The sequence below is a fragment of the Dendropsophus ebraccatus genome, chromosome 2, assembly GCF_027789765.1.
Source record: "Dendropsophus ebraccatus isolate aDenEbr1 chromosome 2, aDenEbr1.pat, whole genome shotgun sequence".
Lineage (NCBI taxonomy): Eukaryota > Metazoa > Chordata > Amphibia > Anura > Hylidae > Dendropsophus > Dendropsophus ebraccatus.
The window spans coordinates 180,915,402-180,940,443 of record NC_091455.1 but is presented as its reverse complement, the minus strand read 5'-3'; the positions used below and the strand labels follow the sequence as shown (position 1 = coordinate 180,940,443).

General features: G+C 39.1%; 2 protein-coding genes across 3 annotated transcripts in view; one reads left to right on the top strand and one right to left on the bottom strand.

Moving 5' to 3' along the window:
- Window positions 1-1,435: 1,435 nt before the first annotated feature.
- Window positions 1,436-23,417, top strand: XIRP1 (xin actin binding repeat containing 1). 2 transcript variants are annotated; one of them, XM_069958842.1, is made up of 4 exons: window positions 1,436-1,518; window positions 11,576-11,719; window positions 12,085-12,129; window positions 14,969-23,417. In XM_069958842.1, exon 4 carries the CDS (start codon window positions 14,969-14,971, stop codon window positions 21,965-21,967), a length of 6,999 nt encoding a protein of 2,332 aa, XP_069814943.1. In that variant the 5' UTR covers window positions 1,436-1,518; window positions 11,576-11,719; window positions 12,085-12,129; the 3' UTR covers window positions 21,968-23,417. The 2 variants fall into 2 exon arrangements, with proteins under 2 accessions (XP_069814943.1, XP_069814944.1); XM_069958843.1 differs by lacking the exon at window positions 1,436-1,518 and adding an exon at window positions 7,574-7,635.
- LOC138783750 (solute carrier family 22 member 13-like) overlaps window positions 22,545-25,042 on the bottom strand; it is a 13,041-nt gene continuing 10,543 nt past the window's right edge. The window contains exon 10 of the mRNA XM_069958844.1: window positions 22,545-24,862. Within this exon, the coding sequence (XP_069814945.1) occupies window positions 24,781-24,862 (82 nt within the window). The 3' untranslated portion in view covers window positions 22,545-24,780. The remainder of the gene's footprint in view (window positions 24,863-25,042) is intronic.

The window sequence follows — 25,042 nt, the reverse complement described above, 5'->3', positions numbered from 1 at the left end:
ATGAACTAAAGCTGGCAAAAAAAAAAACTCAGCAAAAACGCTCTGTAGGTGTAAAAGATGCTGGAATACATGGGAAAGGGCGAGATATGCTGGAAGGGCTGATACTTAGTACATTTTATGGTTTTATGGTCGATATGTTGGTATTTATGTATGTAAAGGTGATTTTTCTTTGTTTTTTTTTCTCTTCGTGGACGGGGGAGGGAAGATATAAGGTGAGAATTACGAGCTTATTGTGACACATTGTGGTTGCAGATATGAAATTTTTTTAATGTTTTTCAAGAATAAAAGATTTAATTATAAAAAATTTAAAAAAGGGTAACATAAACTAGTGACGGAGAAGCTGAACAGAATTCAGACATATGTTCCTGAATAACCTGGACAATAAGCAGTCCTCTCTATTATGTCCATGAGACCAGTAGTCCTCAATATTCAAATGAAGTGTCGGATAATTATTATTCATTACAATCCATTATTACATTTACAGGCTTTCCTTATTACATGCTTTATTTGTTTACTGAAATTAGTTATTTTCCATCAGATTCCATCCCCCACCCTCAATGATGGCCACAATAGTATAGCATGCTGTGCTATTCTATCTACTATAAGGCCATGTTCAGACCTCGTAAGAGCGTATGGCCGGAGTCGCTCGCTCCATAGTGTGCACTGACATGGTTTCCTGTGGCCGCTATTGATTGAATAGCAGACGCAGAAAACTGACATGTTTTCTGTCACTTTCTCGTCACGCCGGTAGGGATCACGGCCGGAGTGTATACCATGTGTTATACACTCCAGCCAGGATTCCCTCAGCCTGCAGGACAATGTAAGTACCGCAGAAATCACAGCCATTGTAACAACGGCCGTGATTAGCGTGGAACGTACGTTGTGTGAATATAGCCTAAATGTAAAAAATCTAAGGAAAAACTTTCAGATTCTGAAGTCATTGCAATCCTTCATGATTCAATAGGAGTCATCATAGCTCCTGTGAAAACAGAACCAAGAAATCCAGAGTAGACCTCAGACAGTATGGCTTTAAAAATGGGAAAATAGTATACTGTGCTATAATATATACTATAGGGTACCCACAGTACTATTATAATGATTCAATATATGGCACATTTGTCACACTGGGTATGCCTATAGATGCCCGGCCACCCAACTTTAGTATTTTTGGTGTCCTCTAGGTTCCTGGCAGAAGAAACTTAGAAGAGTGAGTTCATTCACCAAGGTGTCTGACAGTGACTCAGCCCAATGTCTAAGACTGACGGCCATCTCTATGTGTGACGTTTCACCCTCCTATAGTTACAGCTCAGTAATGGTTGACTCAAATGAGTAGAGCAGCACTTGCCATTCCCTAAAAATAGACCTGTAGATTCATAGTCCCAACATAGCAATGCTCCCTGATAAAAACAGCTGCTGCTAGCTCCAGCCGGACTCAGAGAGACACAGGTCCTGCTCAGGACACAAGCAAACTCAGCAACCCACTTGGGGACTTTCTACGGTCAGGACTACTCTTTTCTTGTAAGTTTATCAATATATATTTTAATACATTAAGCGTAATATTTATATTGCATGTAGTTTTTCAGTCTATAGAGGTTCACCTGTTCTGGATGATTATTACTGTTAGATTCTTGGTAGTTTTCTCTTTAGGCCTATTATTGCATATAGTCTATTGTAGTGGATAGTTTTTCCATATTCAGTTTTGGTCTGGATGGATAAAAAGGCTCGAATAATTCACAGGTCTGTTTAATGGTTGTTGTTTTCAATGTACTTCATTGGTGTCTTTTAAAAAAATTTTGGGACAAAAAAATAATTCTAGTTTGCTAGTACATATGTGGCACCATGTTTCCATGTTGTGCAATGCATAAACTATGCTGCTCCAGGGCTGAAAACACAGAATTCATAATTCATAAAAACAAAATTCTGCCATCACTTACTAGAGAAAACTGATATATACATCACCTGATCTTTGTTTTCACCCTTAATCTATGCACAAAGCAGCAAAAAAAAACTGCAATGCAATATACATTTCTTAATTTCTCCTTTACCAAGCTTGCCCATCTGGTTGAAGAAAAAAAATTGTCTAGGAGCCGATATGCAATGTAGCTACCTTATAGTCAAAGGACTTATCAGAAAAGAAAAGATTCATCCCAGACTGGATGTCAGCTATAAAATACATGTTATCCAATGGATGCAAGCATCAATGAAGGAAACATCATATATAGTATTATCATAGATCAATAGCAGTAGGAACTGGATATAACTAAAACAGTGGATCTTATGTCTGGCTATTGTAAAGTATAGTATAATTAATATCTGATAAACTGAAGGGATCTCAAAATATCAGTATTTATAGGTTGGGTATGGCAATGGGGTTAAAGATTAAGAATAGGTACAAGATACATGTATATAATCATTCATTCATTCATTCATTCATTTATGTATTGTATTTGTTAGTTATATAAAAATAATTTGTTCTATATTCAGGGAAGGTATACACTCCCTGGGAGGGTCACAATATAATTTGCGTATCTCAGGCATGATTATGCACTGGATACAACTATATAGAAGGACAATTAGGACAGTACATTGTTTGGTCTGTGTAATATATCACTGTTGGGGGGAAGTAGGATATAGATAGTCGAGTGCTCATGGAGCCTGTATTGGAGTAACAGGCCCATCCATTGAATTAGTCTGAAAAAATGAATATGTATGTATAGATAGATAGATAGATCAATAGATAGGAGATAGATAGATAGATAGATAGATAGATAGAAGATAGATAGATAGATAGATAGATAGATAGATAGATAGATAGATAGATAGATAGATGATAGATAGATAGATAGATAGATAGATAGATAGATAGAAGAAATTATGTTTGTTTGCTACACCCCTACAATATGGTGGCTAAACCCTGACTCCGAGTGCACTACTGTCTCTACGCCTGAGAGTGAACAAGGGAATAAATTAGTAAGCAGGCTCTCTAGGAATAGGTAGATAGATAGATAGATAGATAGATAGATGATAGATAGATAGATAGATAGATATATACTGTATAAAGCAAAATGTTATACAAATATAAATGAATGGCGGTATAAAGTGACCCTTAGTCTATAGTACATCACACATTGGTACTATGTACTATGCACCCTATCAAATATATCACACGCTAAGCCCCACTGGCGGATATCTCAGATACCTCAGCATACTTCAGGCCTTTTTCATCCCCATAGGATATATTTAAGGTCATCTCCAGCTATTCTATATCTCACACCAGGCGACTGGGGAGAAGTAATAACTTGGAGTGGGCCGGGAGGCTGTAAATACAGCACTTTCAGCCATGAAATAAAGCTCTGTTTAACATGCCTGAGATGTTTCCCCTGAAGAAGAGGAGACCCACTAGAGACAGCTGCCTGCTGCTAGAAGGGTCTGCATCCTGGTGCCCCGGGACAGCTGCACAGGACCTCACCACAATACTCTTCTTAGAATACACCACCACATTCCGGGGTCAGACATAATTCCTCAAAGACCAAAATACAACATAGTCTGATCTATTTTGCTGCAATCAGATGTAGACACCAGTTGTCATGGGGAGGAGGACAATGCTCCCAGTGCTTAGGTGCTTCTTCATAGTAGCTAGTACTTTGGGGATCTTCTCATTTTTGTATTGCTGTTTTATGTTTTTTCTATTCTTTTTAACATTTTACAATTTATTGGCTAACATGATCACCAAAGTTAAAGGGGTAGTCCCAAGAATAAATGTTAACTCCTATGTCCAAGATAGGTGATAACTACCTGATTGTTGGGGGTCCAACCAAGGGCATCTCAACAGATGACAAGAATGGAGGTCAATTGTCCCAAGTGACACATGCTCAGCCACAGTTTAGTGCTCAGCAATGTTCAGAAGTGCCATAGAGAATGACCATTTAACCTCGATTGCCATGATTTCTGAGTTTGGACCCCCACAAATCAGCTAGGTACCCCTCTCCTGTGTTATCCAGGATTAAAAATACACATCTGCTTTCTTTCAAAAACAGCACCACACATGTCCTTAGTGTGAGTGTGCAGTCCAGTTCCATTAAAGTGAATGGAGCAGATTTGTAATACCCCACACAACCTGAAGATAGGAGTGGTGCTATTTTTCCAATAAGGCCTGTGTTCTTTTTTAAATACTAGACAATGCTTTAAATCTTGAGAGAATGCTTATATATAAATGCTGGCAAATAATTTTAGTTCCAGTCTTTGATCCCGCTGTATAGAGCTCTAGTGACATCACATGTGGAATACTGTGTCCAGTTCTGGAGACCTCACCTACATAAAGGATGTTGATAGAATAGAACGGGGCTAAAGACGGGCTCCAAAAATGGTGGAGGGTGTGAGGCATAAACCATATCAGGAAAGACTTAAGGATCTAAAGTCTTAAGGAGCTATAGTAAGGAGGAAAGAAGGGAAAGGGGGACATGATCGAAACCTTTAAATGTTAGAGGACTAAATAAGTGTTTTAATAAGAAATTGAACACAAGAACAAGAGACATAGTGAGAGGTTAGTTGGGGGGGGGGGAAATGTCAAAAACAACACAAGAAAATATTACTTTACTGAAAGAGTAGTAGATGCCTGGAACAAACTTCCAGCAGAGGTGGTAGGTAAATCTACAATAACTGAATATAAACCTGCCTGGGATAAACATATATCTATCCTAAGATAATAAGAAGGGAAATAATAAAAAGGCAGATTAGATGGACCCAGTGGTCTTTTTAACATGTGCAAGAGCCTAGATTTATCGCTAGGGTGCAAACCCTGTAGATGGCAAATATACATATAACGCATTAAATCTGTGTTTACTTGTAAAAAAGTGTTTACTTTTGAAGAGTAGTGGCTACAGACCTCTTCAATTTTTTTATATTTTTTATGTAAAAGGTATACACAAAGGTGAAATACAATGCAAATAGACATTAGACTGAATGCAAATAGACATTAAGGCTATGTTCACACTGCGTAAAATAACGGACGTTATTTTCAACGGCCATTATTTTGAGGCCAAAACAACGGCCGTAGAATTACTATCGTTGTTTAATTTAAATTCCTAGCATGATTATAAACAGGATGAAACAGGTCATTTATTTAAAATACTGCGCCCAGCCCGAGAAACCGCTTAGAAATTTTTTTACATCAAAATCAAGTTTAATTCGGCAAATATAATTTTTACGTTCACGGCCGCATTGAAATCCACGGCCGTTGTTGCAGTAGTTGTTGCAGTATTACGTTCATTTTTCACGGGGGCCGTATAAACAACGGCCGTTATCTGACACATAGTGTGAATTCAACGGCCGTAGTTACATTGCATTGCAGTCATTATAGGGAACCTCAAAACAACGGCCATAGTTTTGCGGCGCGGACAACGCCCGTTATTTTACGTAGTGTGAACATAGCCTAAAGATGTATAAAGTAGTTTTAACTTTCTTTTATAGGGATTTCTATATATCCCGGCTCATATATAGTCTGATATAGGTAAGTTGTTCCATCTGTAATAGACATCAGACTTACACAAGTAACTGTACAATGGATACTGTATCCGTGAATCGGGCCTGCCCTCAATGGCTGACACATATAAAGTCAAACAGATTAGACAGACACACTGGCTTCTCATCCGGCTATTATGAGTGACTAGCCATCTATGAGAATTCCACAAGACAGGGCACAGCAGAGGCGCCAGAGATTACCAGCCCATTGTCAGAGCAGATAGCTTCAGTCACTGTGCACCCAGCCTGCATCCATTTATTACACCAGACCAAATGTTGTCATTCTATCACCTCCGCCACTGACAGACAGCCATTCAGATTTGTCTCATACAAAATTAGCCCGTTTGTCATATGTAACACATTAGGTATTAGGGCATTATAAAACCCTCTACGTACTGTAAAAGGAACCATGGGTGCAATGCCAGCCCCTGGTAACTGAGTGTGTGCTGGGATGTGTTGGCAGGCACTTAATAGATGACAAATTCATTGAATTCCAGAGGCCCAGAGGCGGGCGGACATTGTTATAGGGCCGGGCTACAGACAGAATATGCTTCCCAATATTGCAACACCCTTGCTAGTCATATGTCAGATAGGTGCATAATAGAAACTGTAAAGAAATTGGGTGGGTATACTAGTACCCCCTCCCCCCATACTGTATATGCTCTATATTTTCCCTGTCTCTGTATGTTCCCCTTTTAGTAAAGGAGACCCATTTGTGCTGACTTGATCCATTCAATCAGTTTAGTTAGTCAGAAACTCATCTAAGATAGGGGCATGGTTTTGGAGAAAATGGTGCCTGGTCTGCAAAGAGGTGTGGCTTAAAGTGTCCCTGTCCCTTAAAAAAAAAAACCTTTGAAATATTGTGAAGGCGTGACGAAAGTTTTGTTTGTAGTCGAGCTGCCTCACCCTGTTCTGTCTGTGGCAATAGATGAGCCCATAGAAATCAGTAGAAGTCAGACAGACTTGTCCCTCTCTCTACCACAGAGTATTTAAAGGAACACTGAAGATATCACACCATTTATGTAAAACTTTGATAAAACAGTTTAGAAATTATTAGATTCTGTTGTCTAAAGGTTCTTTTCGAACAATAGATTTGTTGGACGCCAGATCAGCGCTTTTTTGCAGTGCCTTTACATGGCACGACAAATCGAGGGGCCCAGGCTGCACGAACAATCCTTGTATCGTTCATGCAGCCCAGGAACCTGACAGCGCGCATATGTATATATCAGTGCTCTCGGTTTAGGGATTACAAGCAGCAGTGTATATTTACATTCAGGCTGCATGTCATCCAGCATCCAGGTCTCCTGTTTCTGACCACATATTCAGGCCCCTCCTCCTCTGCCTGTCAATCACTCTGGAGGAGGCGGGGCCTGAAAATTCAGACAGCGGCCAGAGAATGGGAGACCTGGATGCCGAATTACACACAGCACAGATGTAAGTATACACTGCTGATGGATCTGGAAACTGAAAGCCCAGATACATACATACTTGTGCTGTCAGTTTTCCTTTATCATTCTCAGCCGCACATAACCCTATACAGAAAGATTTGCTGCCGACAGCAATACATTTTAAAGGCGGCTCTAAAGACCCAACTAATCGGCCCGTGTAAAAGGCCCTTAAGGTTACACTAAGAATTAGACATTTGATAGGATAGGTGATACATGTTGTGGTCAGTTAGGGTCATTCTAATATCTGTCGGGATGGCTAAGGTGACTGTGTACACTGCCAGGTCATACTCTATGGGTGATAAAGATTCCTCATATATTATGAAGCGACATGGTCACACGCTTTATCACCATCCCATATAACCTTGTCCAGCCTGTGAGGTTATCACAGGGGATGGGATGTATAAGACATATAACTTCTTTCCATGTGAAAGCTGTGGGTCTACCCAGGGCGTTCAGTGTGAAGTCACAAGGAATAATAACTGGCAGAGCTGCATTGTATTCAGTCAGAGATGGGGATTACAGGAGCTGACTGTAGACAGGTTCTAGTTGCCCAGTCTGGATGGGCTGGTGCTGAGTTTGCAGTCTGCTCTATAGACACAAGCAGGGCACAGCGCATGGTGTTCTTAGTCTCTCTACAAAAACACAAGGCTGTGATGGATCTGAACAGGTGGGTGGATGTCTTTCATCTGAATATTTAACATTGCACTATACAATAGGGGGCTGGAGGGCAAACACTCATCTATATAGTATAGATAGCTATACAGGAGATCAGGGTTTTACTGGGCAAATAATGATACCTGGGACCTTGTCCCTACTGTCTTCTCTTCAAATACTGACCATGACCAATGATTCTAAGAATAATATGTTCCTATCTGCTAAGGGAGGGATTACTGACTGAGAGGAAGCATTCATCTACTTATAATTACTTTCTTATGTATTTTGGGGGAAAAAATAAATACTATTACATATAATACAGATGATGTTAATGTTTCCTATAGCTGCTCTTAGTTGACAAAACTTAACGCAATCTGTGTGTTTGCCATAGAACTGCAGGTACTCACTGTATATTGAACATATATCTATTACCAAACAATATAGCTGCATAGATAGGAGATGATAGATAGATAGATAGATAGATAGATAGATAGATAGATAGGAGATAGATAGATAGATAGATAGATAGATAGATAGATAGATAGATAGGAGATAGATAGATAGATAGATAGATAGATAGATAGGAGATAGATAGATAGATAGATAGATAGATAGATAGAAGATAGATAGATAGATAGATAGATAGATATTAGATAGATAGATAGATAGATAGATAGATATTAGATAGATATTAGATAGATAGATAGGAGATAGATAGATAGATAGATAGATAGATAGATAGATAGATAGATAGATAGATAGATATTAGATAGATAGATAGATAGATAGATATTAGATAGATAGATAGATAGATAGATAGATAGATAGAAGATAGATAGATAGATAGATAGATAGATAGATATTAGATAGATAGATAGATAGATAGATAGATAGATAGATAGATAGATAGAAGATAGATAGATAGATAGATAGATGGATGGATAGATAGATATTAGATAGATAGATAGATAGATAGATAGATAGATAGATAGATATTAGATAGATAGATAGATAGATAGAAGATAGATAGATAGATAGATAGATAGATAGATAGATAGATAGATAGAAGAGAGATAGATAGATAGATAGATAGATAGATAGAAGAGAGATAGATAGATAGATAGATAGATAGATAGATAGATAATAAATAGATAGATAGATATGTATGTATGGATAGATAGATAAATAGATAGATAGATAGATAGATATTAGATAGATAGATAGATATTAGATAGATAGATAGATAGATAGATAGATAGATAGATAGATAGATAGATAGATAGATCATTTCTCTTTATAGGTGATCTAAAAAAAAAAAAAACATTTAGGATATTTTAAATAAATATTTTACTATTTTCCAGACTCACAATACAGTGTACAGTTACCTATTATCTATCTCATATGTTTCTATTTATCCAACATTTATCTCAACTATCATCATCTATCTGTTTATCAGTCTCCTTCATCTGTCTCTCTATCCATCTATAATATTTTGCAATACATCATACATGTATATTATAGCATTAATTTGAATAGTAAAATTTATTTTCTGTCCCATTGTATATAAACACAGATAGTAAAGTCATTGTCTGCCTACACAACAATCCTATGTTTTCTTCTTACTTATACTTTGCATATTGCTACCATATGTTCATCTCTCTCACCTTATTATCCCTATACACATAGTAGGCTGTTATCCTAGTGTTTCTGACCGATATCTGACACGAGATATTTGTATAAGGAAAAAATTATTATTTTTTTTTTTGTCCACAAAGAACCTTTCAGGAAATAATAATTTTAGAACATTCTCAAAAATATTCTCAGAAAGATTGTTCATCCTTTGCCCGATGAGCAGTTTGACCATGGACTAAAATGGGTATAGCGCTGTCTGCCAGATGCTCATTCATCAGATCTGTTCAACCATCAACCAGCTTCTATCTCTATTCAGACAAAATATTGGGCCGGTTTCATAAGAGACCAGTTTATCAAAAAATATTTGTGGAGAGAACATAAAAACTCCATGTTTTCACCCAGGTCAGATCTTAGTAATGCTAAGTGCTGATCTGGGGAGAGTAATACATTATAGTAACTACCTATGGTGGTTCTATTATTCACATATCAGGCTGAGCAGTATACGGCCCTTTTGTGTCTGTGGTCCATTTTACTGACAGCAGACATACTTGGCTAGACAATACACGGTCCATGTAGGGGGATTAGTATTTTAAGGCTGCAGTAAAAGAGCAGATGTCCCGCTCAGTACAATTCACTGGAGTTAATTCTGTTGTTTTAGAGCTTTTTGTGGCTATCCTGGCGGGGGAAGTGCATATTCAGAATATTTTAAAGGCACATGCTGCTTATTTTAGCCATACTTATCTTAAGAATAGTGATAAGGAGTCATTGTAAATGTGTTTTGCAATTGAAGGAATGTGTATAGGACAAGGACAAAAAAACAACATGCTACCCAATGATGTCATAAAAGCACATTCAAATAATATGTAAAGAAAAAAATGCAACCCTATATAAAAGTATAGTATAGTTATAGTTGGTCTATACCGATATACTTCTATTTAAAAATCTCTAGTCTTTCAGTACTTATCAGTTGCTGTATGTCCGGCAGGAAGTGGTGTATTCTTTTCAGTCTGACACAAAGCTCCCTGCTGCCACCTCTGTCCATAAGGTGGCAGGAGCAGGAGAGGTTTTTATGGGGAGTTGCTGTTCCTCTGGACAGTTCCTGTCATGAACAGAGGTAGCAGCAGAGAGCACTGTGTCAGACAAGAAAGAATACAGTGCATACAGCAGCTGATAAGTACCAGAAGGCCAGAAGTTTTCAAATAGAAGTAATTTACAAATCTGTATAATTTTGTGGCTCTGGTTGATTTGGGAAAAAAATGTTTTTTTGCAGAGTACCCCTTTAAAGTGCTATTGTTATTTAAAAACACAGATCGCCAGAATGAGTGGGAAGAAGCACTTAGCTGAGCGCTTCTTTCTCTGTCTTTCGCCACAGTGTAGGAGATGGATTCAGTACAAAGTCTTAGAGATGCGGATAGAAGTGCTTAGCTAAGCACTTCTCCCTATTTGTTCTAGAAATTGGTGCGGGTGTCAGCACCACGACACCAACTGATAAAACTTTTGACAAGCTTCTATGACATGTCGACTTTTCTGTAAGGATACGTTCACACTTAACGGATCCGCAGCGTATTTTCTGCTGTGGATCCGCAGCAGATCCGCAGCAGATTTCATTTAAATAACTGAACACAGCATCAAATCTGCACCATCAAATCTGCTGCTGATCTGCTGCGGATCCTGTAGGTGTGAACGCACCCTTAGGCTATGTTCACACTACGTAAAATAACGGCCGTTGTTTTCACCGGCCGGACTTTTGCGACCAAAACTATGGCCGTAGAATTACGATCGTACGGGCTAGTCGTGAAACTACGGCCGTTGTTTAATTTTGATTCCTAGCATGTTTATAAACGGGATGAAACAGGTCATTTACTTTAAATACTGCACCCAGCCCGAGAAACCACTCAGAATTTTTTTTACATCAAAATCAAGTTTAATTCGTCAGATATAAATTTTACGTTCGTGGCTGCATTGAAATCCACGGCCGTTGTTGCAGTATTACCGGGCGGAAATAATTGACATGTTTATTTTTCAAGGGGCCGTATAAACAATGGCCGTTATCTGATATGTAGTGTGAATTCAACGGCCGTAGTTACATTGCATTGCAGTCATTATAGGTAACCTCAAAACAACGGCCGTAGTTTTGCGGCGCGGACAACAGTCGTTATTTTACGTAGTGTGAACATGGCCTTAATGAACATTTTAAGACTATATTCCCACTATGGGAACATAGTGGGGCAAGGTGTCTGTCTCATAATATTGACGGCCGCAAATAATAATCATAATGTCTATATCTATGTTTAGTAAGCAACGTGCATGTCTTCTTTCAGATGAAGAAAGCTGTCATTGATACGCCAGGAGAATAACGTCACTGGAAAGTTTCATCAAGGACAAGTAGATCTTACCCTCCGTGAGGGAACTACATGTTGTAGAGACAGCTGCAGTCTATCGTGGACAATACAGAATACAGAACAGTATGTATATCATTCTCTAAATTCCTGCTCTGTTATTATTATCCATTACTATTCTGACCCACCAATGGGTGTACATGCAGAATATCATAAAAGAATCAAGGACTCTATGTATGTAAGATAAAAATACAAAATGGGTGATCTGGTACTATGTTGGCGCCCGTGTACCTTTTCTAGTAAAGACACCAGTGCTGGGTTGGGCAGGCAGGCTTCCATATTGTACATGCCACATGACATTCCAGTCTGATGCACCTTCCAAGCTTAAATAATAGAGAAAAGAAAGTTCTGTTTCCCAAAAATATTTTTTCCATATAGAATTAGTACAGGATAAATATGCTGAAAACTCTTATATATTTTTTTATTTACAGACTCTGAACAGAAGTCAGAGAGGACAACCTGAAAAACAAGAAAAGGTAGGATTTTATTTTTTTTTTATTTTTACTTATGGTCCAAAACAAAATGGCAGATTGGGTTTAATGCAAGAAACTTCTCAGTTTGCTCACATGCAGAAGTGGCTTTTTAAGTAATATTATCCTTAGGACAGGCCATCAATATCTGAGAGTAAGGATGGTCCGAATCTGCCGAACGCTCGGCATCGGATTCCCGCTATTTGCTCGCTCCGTGCACCGGGTCGATACAGCAGGAGGACCGCCTGGAAAACTGGGATACAGCCTATGGCTATGGCTGTATCCCAGTTTTTCAGGCGGTCCTCCCGCTGTATCCACCCTCTCCACGGAGGTTTAAGACAGCGGGAATCATTGCCGAGAGTTCGGTTTCGTACGAACCCGAACCTCGGCAGGTTCAGACCATCCCTAGCTGAGAGATGGGGTGCCAGCACCCAGCAATTCCACCGATTAGCTCTTTAGGGGATCCATGGTGCATGAATATAAACACACTGAGGGGGGGATTTATCAAACTGGTGTAAAAAGAAACTGGCTTAGTCGCCCCTAGCAACCAATCAGATTCCACCTTTCATTCCTTACAGACTCTTTGGAAAATGAAAGGTGGAATCTGATTGGTTGCTAGGGGCAACTGAGCCGTTTTCACTTTACACCATGCTTGATAAATGTTCCCCACTGTACCGAGCCAGTAGCCTCAGCTCTGTACTTTCTGTAATGTTCCTACCAGGTTATGAAAGCTCAGCTTCCATTGAGGTAGTAAGATCACCTGTGATTTCCATTTAGTTTTTTTTAATTATTGGCTATTAAATGTTATATTTCTTATATTGGAGCCATTGAAGCTCTGCTTTTCTGATGTTGCTTAGTTGTAAGTTTAAAATATATAACGACTTAAGCACCAGTACCTGCAGCCACCACTAGTTGGCACTTAGGAGCTTCCTGCACACTGATAGACATTAAACTCATTATTAGATGTGAGCAAATCTTGACTATGGTTTTGTCCAAACCTCAACGCTGGGCATTTGATTACCGGTGGTTGAAGACGTTGGATGCTGCCCTAAGGCTGATTTAAAAACATGGATACAGCCATAGGCTATGTTCACATAGCGTATTAGACCAGCTGGTCTCTGAAAAGATCATCCCGGCCAGTACTGCAGTACCGGCGGGATGATCTTTCACGCCGCAAGTTCTGATGCGGGTGCATCCATGCACACCCGCATCAGAATTCCTCCCAGCACATCAGTACAAAGCCTAAAATTTTAGTATCGACTTAACTAAGGTGTGATCGTAATAAAATTAGTGTAGAGCTACCTCTTTCAGTGATCATACAGAGTATAGTGGGGTTTCTTTTTACTTATAGTGTTTGTAATGTAGCAGATTTTATATTAACCAACCAGTTTTCCTTATTTAGTTATTTTAAATGAACCCTGCAGACAATGTCTAAAACTCTTGCTTCTTGATGAGTAAAAATGCTAAACCCACCACTGAAATTATACATGCCATATTCCCATTGAGTTAGAGCCTTCTTGCCTTCCTCCTGCCTTCTCAAATCTGCAACTGTTTTCACATTTCATCTGGAAACCAGTACAGCAGGGGTGTCAAACTCACGGTCCTCCAGCTGTTGCAAATCTACAATTCCCATCATGCACATAAAGCCAAATCTTTAGCTTTGCTTTGCTGCACAGGCTCCTGAGAAGGTAGTTTCATCAGCTGCCCTGGACCAAAGTGAGTAGTCATGTCGCAGAAGAAGTCTGAAGGAAAACCCCCATAGATAACCCAAACAATGGGAATGTGGAAAGTAAAACTTTGTTAGTGTGGGTGCTTCCACTTCAAAGTAATAACATTAATGCATATGTATAGAACCTACCCATCATCCCTCCCCCTTCCCTTCATTAATCCCCACCTTGGTTGAACTTGATGGTCTTTTTTCAACCATACTAACTATGTAACTATGTAACCCTCAGCTGGACTTTTTACTTTTGCCTTGCGGTTCACTTTAAAGGAGAAGTCTGGCGAAAAATTTTATTAAAGTACTGTATTGCGCCCCAAAAGTTGTACAAACTTTGCACTTACTACTGTGTCAAGGCTTCACTTCCTGGATAAAATGGTGATGTCACGACCCAACTCCCAGAGCTGTGCAGGCTGTGGCTGCTAGAGAGGATGATAGCAGAGGAATGCTCAGTGTCCCTCCAGTGCCCTGTGTCCCTCAGTGTCCCCCTGCCATCATCCTCTCCAGCAGCCACAGCCCACACAGCTCTGGGAGTCGGGTCGTGACATCACCATTTTATCCAGGAAGTGACATTACCATGTTATCCAGGAAGTGAAGCCTTGATAAAGTAGTAAGTGCAGGGAAAAAGCACTTTAAAAGCATTTCCCATAATAAGTGTATGTTGGGGATTTGTATAACTTTTGGGGGGCAATAAAATACTTTAATAAAAATATTCACCGGACTTCTCCTTTAAGGCTGGGGCTACCTGGCGACTTTGGTTACACGACATGAAAATTTAAATAAAGTGTTGTTAATGTGGTTGCGTTGCAACAGGTTACCTGGTGAGACTGCAGTGTGATAGTTGTTCACAAAATTGAACCCTTCTGGATTTTTTTGCATTTTTTAGGGAGTTGCAAATATAATCACACAATTTGCAGTTAAATCACACCCTAAGCTAGTCGCAGGACACCACTGTGACAGCAAGTCATGGACATAATGCAAATATTTTCTAGCTGCACTAATTGTATTCAATCTGGTGTCATGGAACCAAAGAAGTTGTGTAACCCTTGCCTAATCTGGATAAAATTTTGAAAGTTAAAAGCAAAAATGTCTACATGAATTTTTTATTCTTTTTTACTTCTTAAGATGGCAGACAACATCATGAAGTTATCAAAGGATGCAATTACTGAACGGAAACAAGAAGCAGATCTTCCTTTACCACCTCCTCCTGACACGACACAACCTTCCGTTACAGTAACAGGAGCACAAGAGCAATGCATTATGCCTCCACCACCACCGAAAGACTCCTTTTCTAAATTCTATGAGCAGAGACAAGTAAATGAGTTAAAAAGACTTTATCGCCATATGCATCCAGAGCTAAGAAAGAATTTGGAGCATGCTGTGTCCAGAGACATTTCTGAGCTGCTGAGCACGGATGAGCCCAGTCAGCAGGCTTCAGTTCACCTAGATACAGTGTTGCCCGGAGAGGTACAGTCCATGCGTTGGATCTTCGAGAACTGGAATTTAGATACTATTGGGGAACACCAGGGTAACCGGAAATTGGCTGAAGAAGAAGCTGTACTTGGTGGCAATGTTAAAAACACTTCTTTGATGTTTCAAAGCCAAAAAAACAATAGTGGTGATAGCTTATCTGGCCTAAGTGGAGAAGATCAGACAAAGGGCGACGTGAAAACAGCTTTGTGGTTATTCGAAACTCAGCCTCTTGATTCATTAAATAAAATCTATCCTGAAGACACTGAGGTCCAGCAAGCTGTACTGAAAGAACCAGTTGAAAAGGGTAATGTGAAGGGAACGAAAATTCTCTTCGAGACACAATCACTAGACGAAGTTGGCCGTTGCAACTCAGTGGAAGAAGATAGTCTTCTTCAGCTTAAATCTGAAATACAAGAACTGAAAGGAGATGTCAACAAAACCGTCAAATATTTTCAGACTGAGCCCTTGTGTGCCATTAGGGATAAGACTGGAAATATTCATGAGATTAAATCTGTTTGTAGGGAAGAAACTCAGAGCAATGATGTCAAAACGGCCAGATGGTTGTTTGAAACTCAGCCTTTGGATACTATTCATAAGGATACATCTAAGGTCCAGGTTATTAGAGGGATATCATTGGAAGAGATAGCAAAAGGAGGTGTAAATGCAACCAAATGGATATTTGAAACTCAACCCCTAGATGCAATAAAAGAGAACGTAGAGGAAGCAGTGTTCCAACCCTCCGTAGATGCTGTTGAGGGTGTAGATGTGAGCAAGAAGTGCAGTATTTTTGAAAAACAACCTCTAGATGCCATAAATGAACATACTGAGGGTACATTTGCTTCAACAGAAGAAATTTTGCCTGGGGATGTGAAGTCTACTCTGTGGCTCTTTGAGACACAACCAATGGAAACACTCAAAGGCAGTTTAGAGGTTGGACAATTAAAAAAGGTCGAGCTATTAAATGAGGAAAAAGGAGATGTTCAACAAAGGAAACATGTGTTTGAGACATGTTCTCTAGACAAGATCACCAACAAAGAGGAGGAATCAACCGAACAATATGTAACAGGCTCAGAAGAAATTATAAAGGGAGATGTGAAATCATTTAAAAACCTATTCGAAACACTTCCACATGAGAATGCGAAAAACCGTAAAGGTGTTACAGTCTCCAGTCAGGATGAAATGAAGTTGGGGAATGTAAAAGCAAATCAAGCTTTGTTTGAAAGCACACCACTTTATGCTATTGAAGATAGCTTGGGCAACTACCATGAAGTCACCTCTGTCAGTCGGGAGCAAGTAATAAGCGGAGATGTTAAAAATTACAAGTGGATGTTTGAAACAAAACCATTGGATCAGTTTAATGAAAGTATCCAAAAAGTAGATATCATTAAAGGAATCACAAAACAGGAAATTCTATCTGGCGATGTGGGAACAGCTAAATGGATGTTTGAAACACAGCCTGTAGATGTCATTCATCCTGATAAGAATGTAAGCAAAGAACAAGCCACAGTCCAGAAAGAAATCTCACATAGAGGTGATGTTAGCAAATGTCGATGGCTTTTTGAGACCCAACCTATTGACCACTTATATGATAAATCAGAGGACAAACATGAGAAGGAACTCCCTGTGCATGGTAATGTGAACTCATACACTTGGTTGTTTGAAACCCAACCACTTGATTCCATCAAAGACTCTGAAGAACGTTACATAAAAGTAAGCCTTGCTTCCTCCGACAACCTGGAAGGTGTTAATGTAAAAACAACCAAGCATCTATTTGAGACTGAACCTCTAGACAGCCTTTCTTCTACCAAAGAACAAAGAAAAATGATAAGGTATTCTAGTCGTGTTGAAATCCAATCAGGTGAAGTGTCTAGGGTGAAGGAGATCTTTGAGTCAAAGCCAAATGTGTCTGTCCCATTACAAAAGACAGACATGCCTGCAGAAGAAAATATACCAGCCGGTTCAGTAAATAAATGCACTTGGCTTTTTGAAAATTGCCCAATGGATTCTATGACAATTCGTGAAGAAGGAATTCAAGAACTACCACCTGAAAAAAATATAGAAGGTGGAGATGTTGGAGGAAAAAAATTTATCTTTGAAACCTACGCTTTGGATCAGATCCACCAAGATTCAGATGAGATAGAGATATGCAAAGTGCAAGAAGCCATTGCTAGAGGAGATGTAAAGTCATGTACTATGCTTTTTGAAACCAAACCGTTATATGCAATCCAGGACAAAGGAGGGAGATACCACGAGGTGACATCAGTAAAGAAGGAAGAAATTCAAAAGGGAGATGTTAAGGGGGCAAAATGGTTGTTTGAAACAAAACCTCTTGATATGATCCATAAGGATGAAGAAGTTTTTGTCATTAGAGCAGTGACACAGGAAGACATCGAAAAGGGCTGTGTCAAGGCTGCCCGGTGGAGGTTTGAGACAGAACCATTGGATTCCATTGCTGAAACTGGAAAGCACACAGCTAGAACAGTTGATGATGTACAGAAGGGTGATGTCCAAGCAAATAAGCAGCTATTTGAATCACAAGAAGTCAACCAGAAGTATGTCAGACTGGTTAGTGTCAGCGATGTGCAGAAGGGAAATGTTAGGACGTCTACATGGCTTTTTGAAAATCAACCGATTGATTGCTTGAAAGGAGAAGATCAAGAACATTGCGGTATCATAAAAGTACAAAGAGAAGACAATCAGAAAGGTGATGTTAAGCGATGCACATGGTTATTTGAGTCTCAACCCTTAGATAGCCTAAAAGACACTGAAAGTCCAGCAGCTCCTCAGGCTACAGAAGGAATTCCCAAAGCCAATGTGAAGAGTACAACCTGGATGTTTGAGAGTACTCCGCTAGATAAATTTGACTATGAATCCTCAACTAACATTGAACAAAAAGAAATCAATGTAAAAGACACGCTTGATGCTTTCCTCTCCCATAATATAATTCAGCATAAAGGAATAGTCATCGAAAACAATAATGGTGGAAATGTGAAGATGATAAAATATCAGCTATCAACTCAAACAGCAACTGATATCCAAAAGGAAGAAATAGTTGGAGGTAACCTGCAAAGAATACTATTACAGCTACTCCACAGAACCGATGTAGAACCTCATGGGCTATTGGTTGAGGAAAACAGCAGCGGACACATCATTGCAACTAAATTAAATCTTCTAAATCCTGTTCAGGCGACAGAACAGGAGGAAGAACATGTCAGGGATGACATAGCCAAAGCTCTTAAAATATTACTAAATGAAGATGCTTCTTCTAAAACTGGTATCATAATGGAGGAATCAGAGAGTGGGTCTGTAAAAATTATTATCTATGCTCTCTCCTTGCACTGTTCATTTAACATGGCTCAGGGGGATATCCTCAAAGGCAATGTCAAATCTACAATTGGGAATCTCCTTGCATGCGGCCAAGAAAATAAATCAAGAACCTCGGTGACCCGGGAGCAAAACGAGAAAGGAAATGTCCAGTTGTTCACAAGTTGCATTGAAAAAGGCGATCTTGGATACTTGAAAAGCCTTCAAGAAGAATCAGAAATAGATGCTCTTGTGAGTCAATCAGTGCGGCAAGAGGAAAATACGAAGCAATGTATGCAGCCAACTGATCAGAAGACGGCTGGTTCAGACTGTGTGTTTGTTACATCTACTCCTGTATTCCACCCTGTACAGATTCATAAAGATGTGAAAGAATTTGCTGTGGACGGAACTGGGAAAGGTTGCGATGACCAGAAAGCTTCATCTGGATGCAAAATAGCAAAAAAAGACATTAGTCTGAGTAATACTGCAGAAAGCAATATCACGTCACAAAAAAGTACAGACACCAAGCAAACATCTGGACAACACAATATTTCTATGCTGGATAAAAGGTTTTCTACCACGAGTTCCAACTCAAATACATTACAAAATAACAGCACCACTAGCACCGATCTACAAGCTGCATTGTCGGATATGAGACAGGCCACGGCTGAAGCTAGGACCATCCAAAAACAGGTAGAGTGCAAGATACAGAGTAACACTCAAGAAATCCAAGTTACCAACAAGGAAGCAAAAAGAAATATAACCCAACCACTTCAAGCAACTTTACATCAAGAACATGCAACAGTAAAGCAAACAGCAAGTGTCATGACCACAGTGAAAGATACGCAGACATCTTATGCAAGTCTTCAAGCTTCGTCTTCATCCAGCAAAAAGGTCAGTGTATCTGAGGAGGAGAAGGAGAAATCTTCATGGGAAACTAAAGAAATCACTAGAGCAGAAACTAGCGACATTAACGACAATGTTGAGCCCCCCAAACATGCCAAAAAATACTTAAATCCCTTTAGCGATTGGGACTATAGGGCACAAATAGAAGAAGAAGAAAGGGATCAAGATATTGTCAGGGGAGATGTAAAGGCAGCCATCAGAGCATTGCAGAATGCTTCCAAAGAGCAGAAAGAAATAGAAAAGGAAGAAGTTGTAAAAGGTAATTTATCATCTGCTCTCGAATCTCTTCAAAAGTCTAATGTAAATGTATCTAAGGGGGACTTTAAAGCAGCTATGATATACAGGAATGCAGGGCAATCTTATGCTGTATGTAAAAGGAATTCTGATGTTCAGCATAACAAAGATCAGGCTATGGCAAAGTCAATGCAACCATCTGATAATAACTCTGCTCCTTCTCCAGCTCCTGTGATGGAACAAGAAAGGTGCCAAAGTCTCACTCCAAGTAATGGAGAAACCACAAAGGACGATTCTGAAAAGGTGAATGATCCTATGTTAAATAGTCAAGATCTCATTGCTAATGCTTGCAGAAATACAGTAGATGCAAATGCTAATGCTTCCCAAACATGCCAAACGGTACAAAGAAAAAAGCCGGCGCTGCCACCAAAACCAAAGCACTTGTTACCAGGTGTACGTCCACCCCCTAGACACAAAAGCAAGACTTCTACGCCTATAACATCATCTCCCAGCTCACAGCCTTCAACTCCATCTGATGAATGTAGTTTTAAAGATATAACAGAACCCATGAATATGACAAGTAACATACAAGATACTTGTGTGTATTCTGCTACAAACATAAATTCTGAGAAGGGAATGCTCCTTCACCAAGAACACCATGAATTCAGTCAAAACCATGTAGTCACACGTGATAAAAAAAATAAGGAGGCCGTATTATTTCAATGCAGCGCTTCTTCAGATTCTAACTTAACTACTCACACAATGCCAGAATGCCACACAAGACCAAGTGTAGGACAACACATAAACAAAGAGAACCCATCTGAAAATGTAAAAAGTGAAGATGTTTCAAGCAAGTCGTCCATTGGCGTGACGCAGTCAAGAACCAATGTTAGTACTGCTGATAACAAGAATGTAGTCATGAGGATCAAGAGAAAAAGGGAATCAGAAGATGCAAGACGTCAACGATTATCAGTTCATATGGATGAAATAATGAAAGACAACATGAGGGCAGCAACAGATATTTTTGAAAATTTAAGAAAACAAGAGGAGTTGGAGAAAATTTTGCAAAAAGTAACAGAACTAGAAGAAAAGAGCACCGCTGTTGATGTAAAGTCCATGAAAGGTTTATTTGAGACTGTTCCAGATTGGGTCGTAAGCGCAAAAGAAAACCCTTCCCCTCTTCCTAAATTAAAAGAAAGTCAGAAAGATGAAAAACTTGAGCTGCAAAGGCAAGACTCTGAAAGTGTCTCATCAGTGGAACTTGCCTTTGAGGACCTCGAAAGGGCAAGTGCTGAAATCAAATACTTAAAAGAACAGACCCTGGCAAAAATAGTAGACATTGAAGAAACGGTTAAGAAAGCACTTTATGCTGTCTCCAACCTAAAATCAGATTCCGACATTGTAAGTCTTTCAGGTCTATTCCGTGAATCTTTAGGAACATCTAGCACTGCTTCGAATAATATAAGAAAAATTAGTATTGTTTCTAGTAAAGCAAAACCTGAAAAACCAACACAACTTTTTGAACATAAGTGTACAGAAGGTGTAAATCAAGAAAAAATAGAGCATAAAAAAACAGAGCTGGAGGTGCCCAGCAGTGTCTCCAGTCGAGTTTCTCCGACATCGCCATCTTTCATTACCATAGAGTCTGCTGCCAGAAAGACCTCCCAGCAGAACAACAGTTCTTTACCTTCCACTGTTACTTCAAGCCAGAATGGTGGCATGTCCCAAGGTGTTAGTGGAAAAGACCAAAATGGGATAAATTCTCTAGAGTCTTTAGATCCTTTTCATCAGTGGAGTGACAATGGACAGTCAACTAGATCACTCTGTATTCCAGCAGTTCATGAACAGAATGTCTCCTCGCCACCAAGTCCCAATTCTCAAAGGCAAAAAAGTGTGTTAGAGTTGAAAACTGGGCCAGATGGCCCCAAAGTAATTGGAACAACAATAGTCACCGAGAAATATGAAGAATCTGATCAGTATGGCAACAAAGTGGTAAGGTCCAAGACTTCTACAACCGTTACAAAACAATCAGACACTCATAGTTCTTCGACATATGAGTTTGTATCGGCTCCTCCTCGCTACGAGGTGACGGCTTCTCCTCTTCTTAGAAGACATGTGATCTCGTCTGTAGACAACACCAATAACAAAGGAAACGAGACTGGGGTGGTATTTGTCACTTTTGGGAATTCAAAGCCAGCTAAGAAATGATCATAATGTGTGGTCTTCTATAACCGGACTGTGTCAGGCAGCATTATACAGACCAATAACAGATTCGGACAAATCGGGACAATAAATTATCCTTAGTCTGGTTTAGATTGTATACAGAGGAAGATTATGGGGCATTGAGATCTCAATGTGGCATGCTAACAACAAATCATATATTAGTTCTCCTTGATGTACTATTTAATGAATGTCTTGGATAAAGTACAAGTAAATGAACATGTTGATTCTGCTGGATAAGTATAAGGCTGGCCGCCATCGAAAACATGCACACTTGGTCACTTATGTTTATAAGCCTCTAGCGGAGGCTTATGGTATCACTCATGGAAAGCAAGAAGTATGCATGTTAAATTTCTCTGATATCTGCCATTCAGAGACAGCCAGGGGACCTTCATCAGATCATTGGCCACTAGTGGTTTTGTCCATCTTTTATGCTCAACTTAATCCAGCTCATACTTAACACTTTATTTAACTTTATTGCAATATGTTATTTGGCATTTGTGCAACCTAGATTTTATATATTAGATATTGGTAGCCAAATAATTATTTACTTTGAAAATCCAGCTTGACGACTGGTAATATTGGGTAGAACTTGCCCATACAATAAGCACATGGTGGTGTCTTGTAACTGATAAATCTTGAAGACAATTCTTAAAGGCTGTGAACACAATGGTATTGATTTTTTTTTATTATTATTAATTTGATTCCTGAATGCAATCTTTATTAAAAAAAAAATGTCCTACCATTTTACTGTTACTCAGGAACAGATAAGAAAAATCAGTGTTATAGATAACATCATGGAGGGGAAGGGAGTTGTAAACAGGTGCTCAAGGTGTAGACAGAGGGGAGAGCATACTTAGAGGGCAGCTCACACAGGCTGTCGATAGGGAGGAAGTAGACAGAAGGCAGTTTGCAGGAGAGAATCATATCGGCTGTTTAAGGAGAAAGCAGAGCACTACAGCAAACTGCAGACTCCTAATCACATGCACTTCACAAACCAGTGGGGAGGCTACACCCAAATGAGATGAATCTGAACCTAGAAGCTGGCTACAAACAGAATATTAGGAGGTCTAAGATAATGGAAGGAAAGAATTGTAGACTTAACTTTTTTAACCACATGTAAAAAAAAAAACTTAATTTTTATTTCAGAGGTGTTCATAGCCTTTAAAGATGAGGCAACGCTGATTACATTTGTTAGTTCATTACTTTGTTATATCTACCATAGCTATCACATTTTGTATGCTTTTCTTAACACAATCAGAATTTAGAATGTTTAAATATTTGAGATCCTAATTTATTATTTATAAGATTGTTTTTCTAGAGTTTATGCATCAAATGCGGCATTTATAGAAACAATACCTTTGTATAGTAATACTTTTCTCATGAAATTCTTTTATAAATCGTATACACCACTGTCTGTGATAAAGCCTTTGTTTTTCATGTTGCATAATAAAAGATGTATTTGCATTAGATCGATGTTTCTGCCTTCATTGGAGTGAGTGAATATATATATTGTAGAAGAATGTATGTGTTATTTCTGAGTATATTATATTATATTATTCCATCTTCTGGTCAGATTGGTAACTACAGATGTTGCTTTATAATCATTCTTGCATTATGTCCCAATGAGTAGCTCAGTGCACCACACATGCCAGTGAGAAAGGGCTGAGCTGAGACCCCTTCAGCAGAATTACTCCTCCCTGATAACCCTTTCCCTAATTGTGCTTTCCATAACTACTTTATAGAAATTAAACTGGTATTTTGGGCATTCATTTTTTTTTATATATTTTGATAGGGTTTCTGAGAAACCTATACTGACCTATCATGCTTCCCTGGGAGTACTTCTGTGGCGTCTTCAGGTCCCCAGCTGAACACTCTGGCTGCTACTTATCTAGTCAGTGACAGCCTGCTCAGCCAGTCACTGTTCATGGCGATGTCCTGCTTCAGACACTGATTGGCTGAGCAGGCTGTCGCTGTCGAGATAAGTCTATCTTGGAAGTAGTGACCGGAGCATTTAGTGGGGGATCTGAAAATGCTATAGAAGGACTTCCAGGGGAGCATGGTATGTGAGAATATCCTGTTTATCATTTTCTCAGCAATATATCAAAAAAATATGAATGCCCAGAGTACGCCTTTAAAGGAGAAGTCCAGAGTACCCCTTTAAAGGAGAAGTCCAGAAGTCTAGACTTCTTCTTTAAAGATGACTATAATACCTATTGCTAGGAGTTACCAAAATTTGCACAACATTTTGGTTTGGCAGGAGTCGTCCCTCAACCCAAAGTTCCTTTTTCCCTTTATACCAAGCCATTATTCCCTGTCATATTTCTTTGTAGTGCAATTGGGTCAAGTCGTAGAAAGCTGGAAGCAGCTGGGTGACCAAGCCCGCTCCATACACTGTTGACCAGTACGGTCATCTTGTTTCTTTAACAGGTTAAAAATAAACTCAATAAATTTATGTTATATCAGTTATAACTCAGTAAAATTTACTAATCTAAGCATCACATGTATTTTAATTCCACCCAGGCAGTATATTTGTTTCATGTAGCTTTACTGATTCAGTGCAACCTTCATACATATCTTCCTAAAGTAACAGAGCTGAGTCTGACATTTCCCATAGTGGTAGTGTTAAGCGGACTTGCCAAACTGTTCAGATTCAGAAAAGTTACATGAACACTTGGCATTTGACTACCGGCGGCTGAAAAAGTTGGAGTTCTGGAAAACATGGATACAGCCATAGGCCCAGCTGATGAAATAATGGTTCTCATAATATATAATAAAAAGAGGCTTCGTCCTTCTCCAGCTTAAAACCAGGTGCTCTTTTCCTGTTCGGTATGTAGTACAGGTGAATCATTTAGGATGTGGTTCTTTGTTAGACTGTCTGACCTGAAAGAAATCATGTTCTTACATTGGTAAATATAGAAAAAAAATTATATATTTTATATGGACATAAAACCTAATCATCCTGTATCATTGGTATAAGGCTTGAGATTCTCAATTTTGTATTAACAGCACACATTGACAGCATGATCATACAGGTAGAAGACAAGATACTATTCACACCAT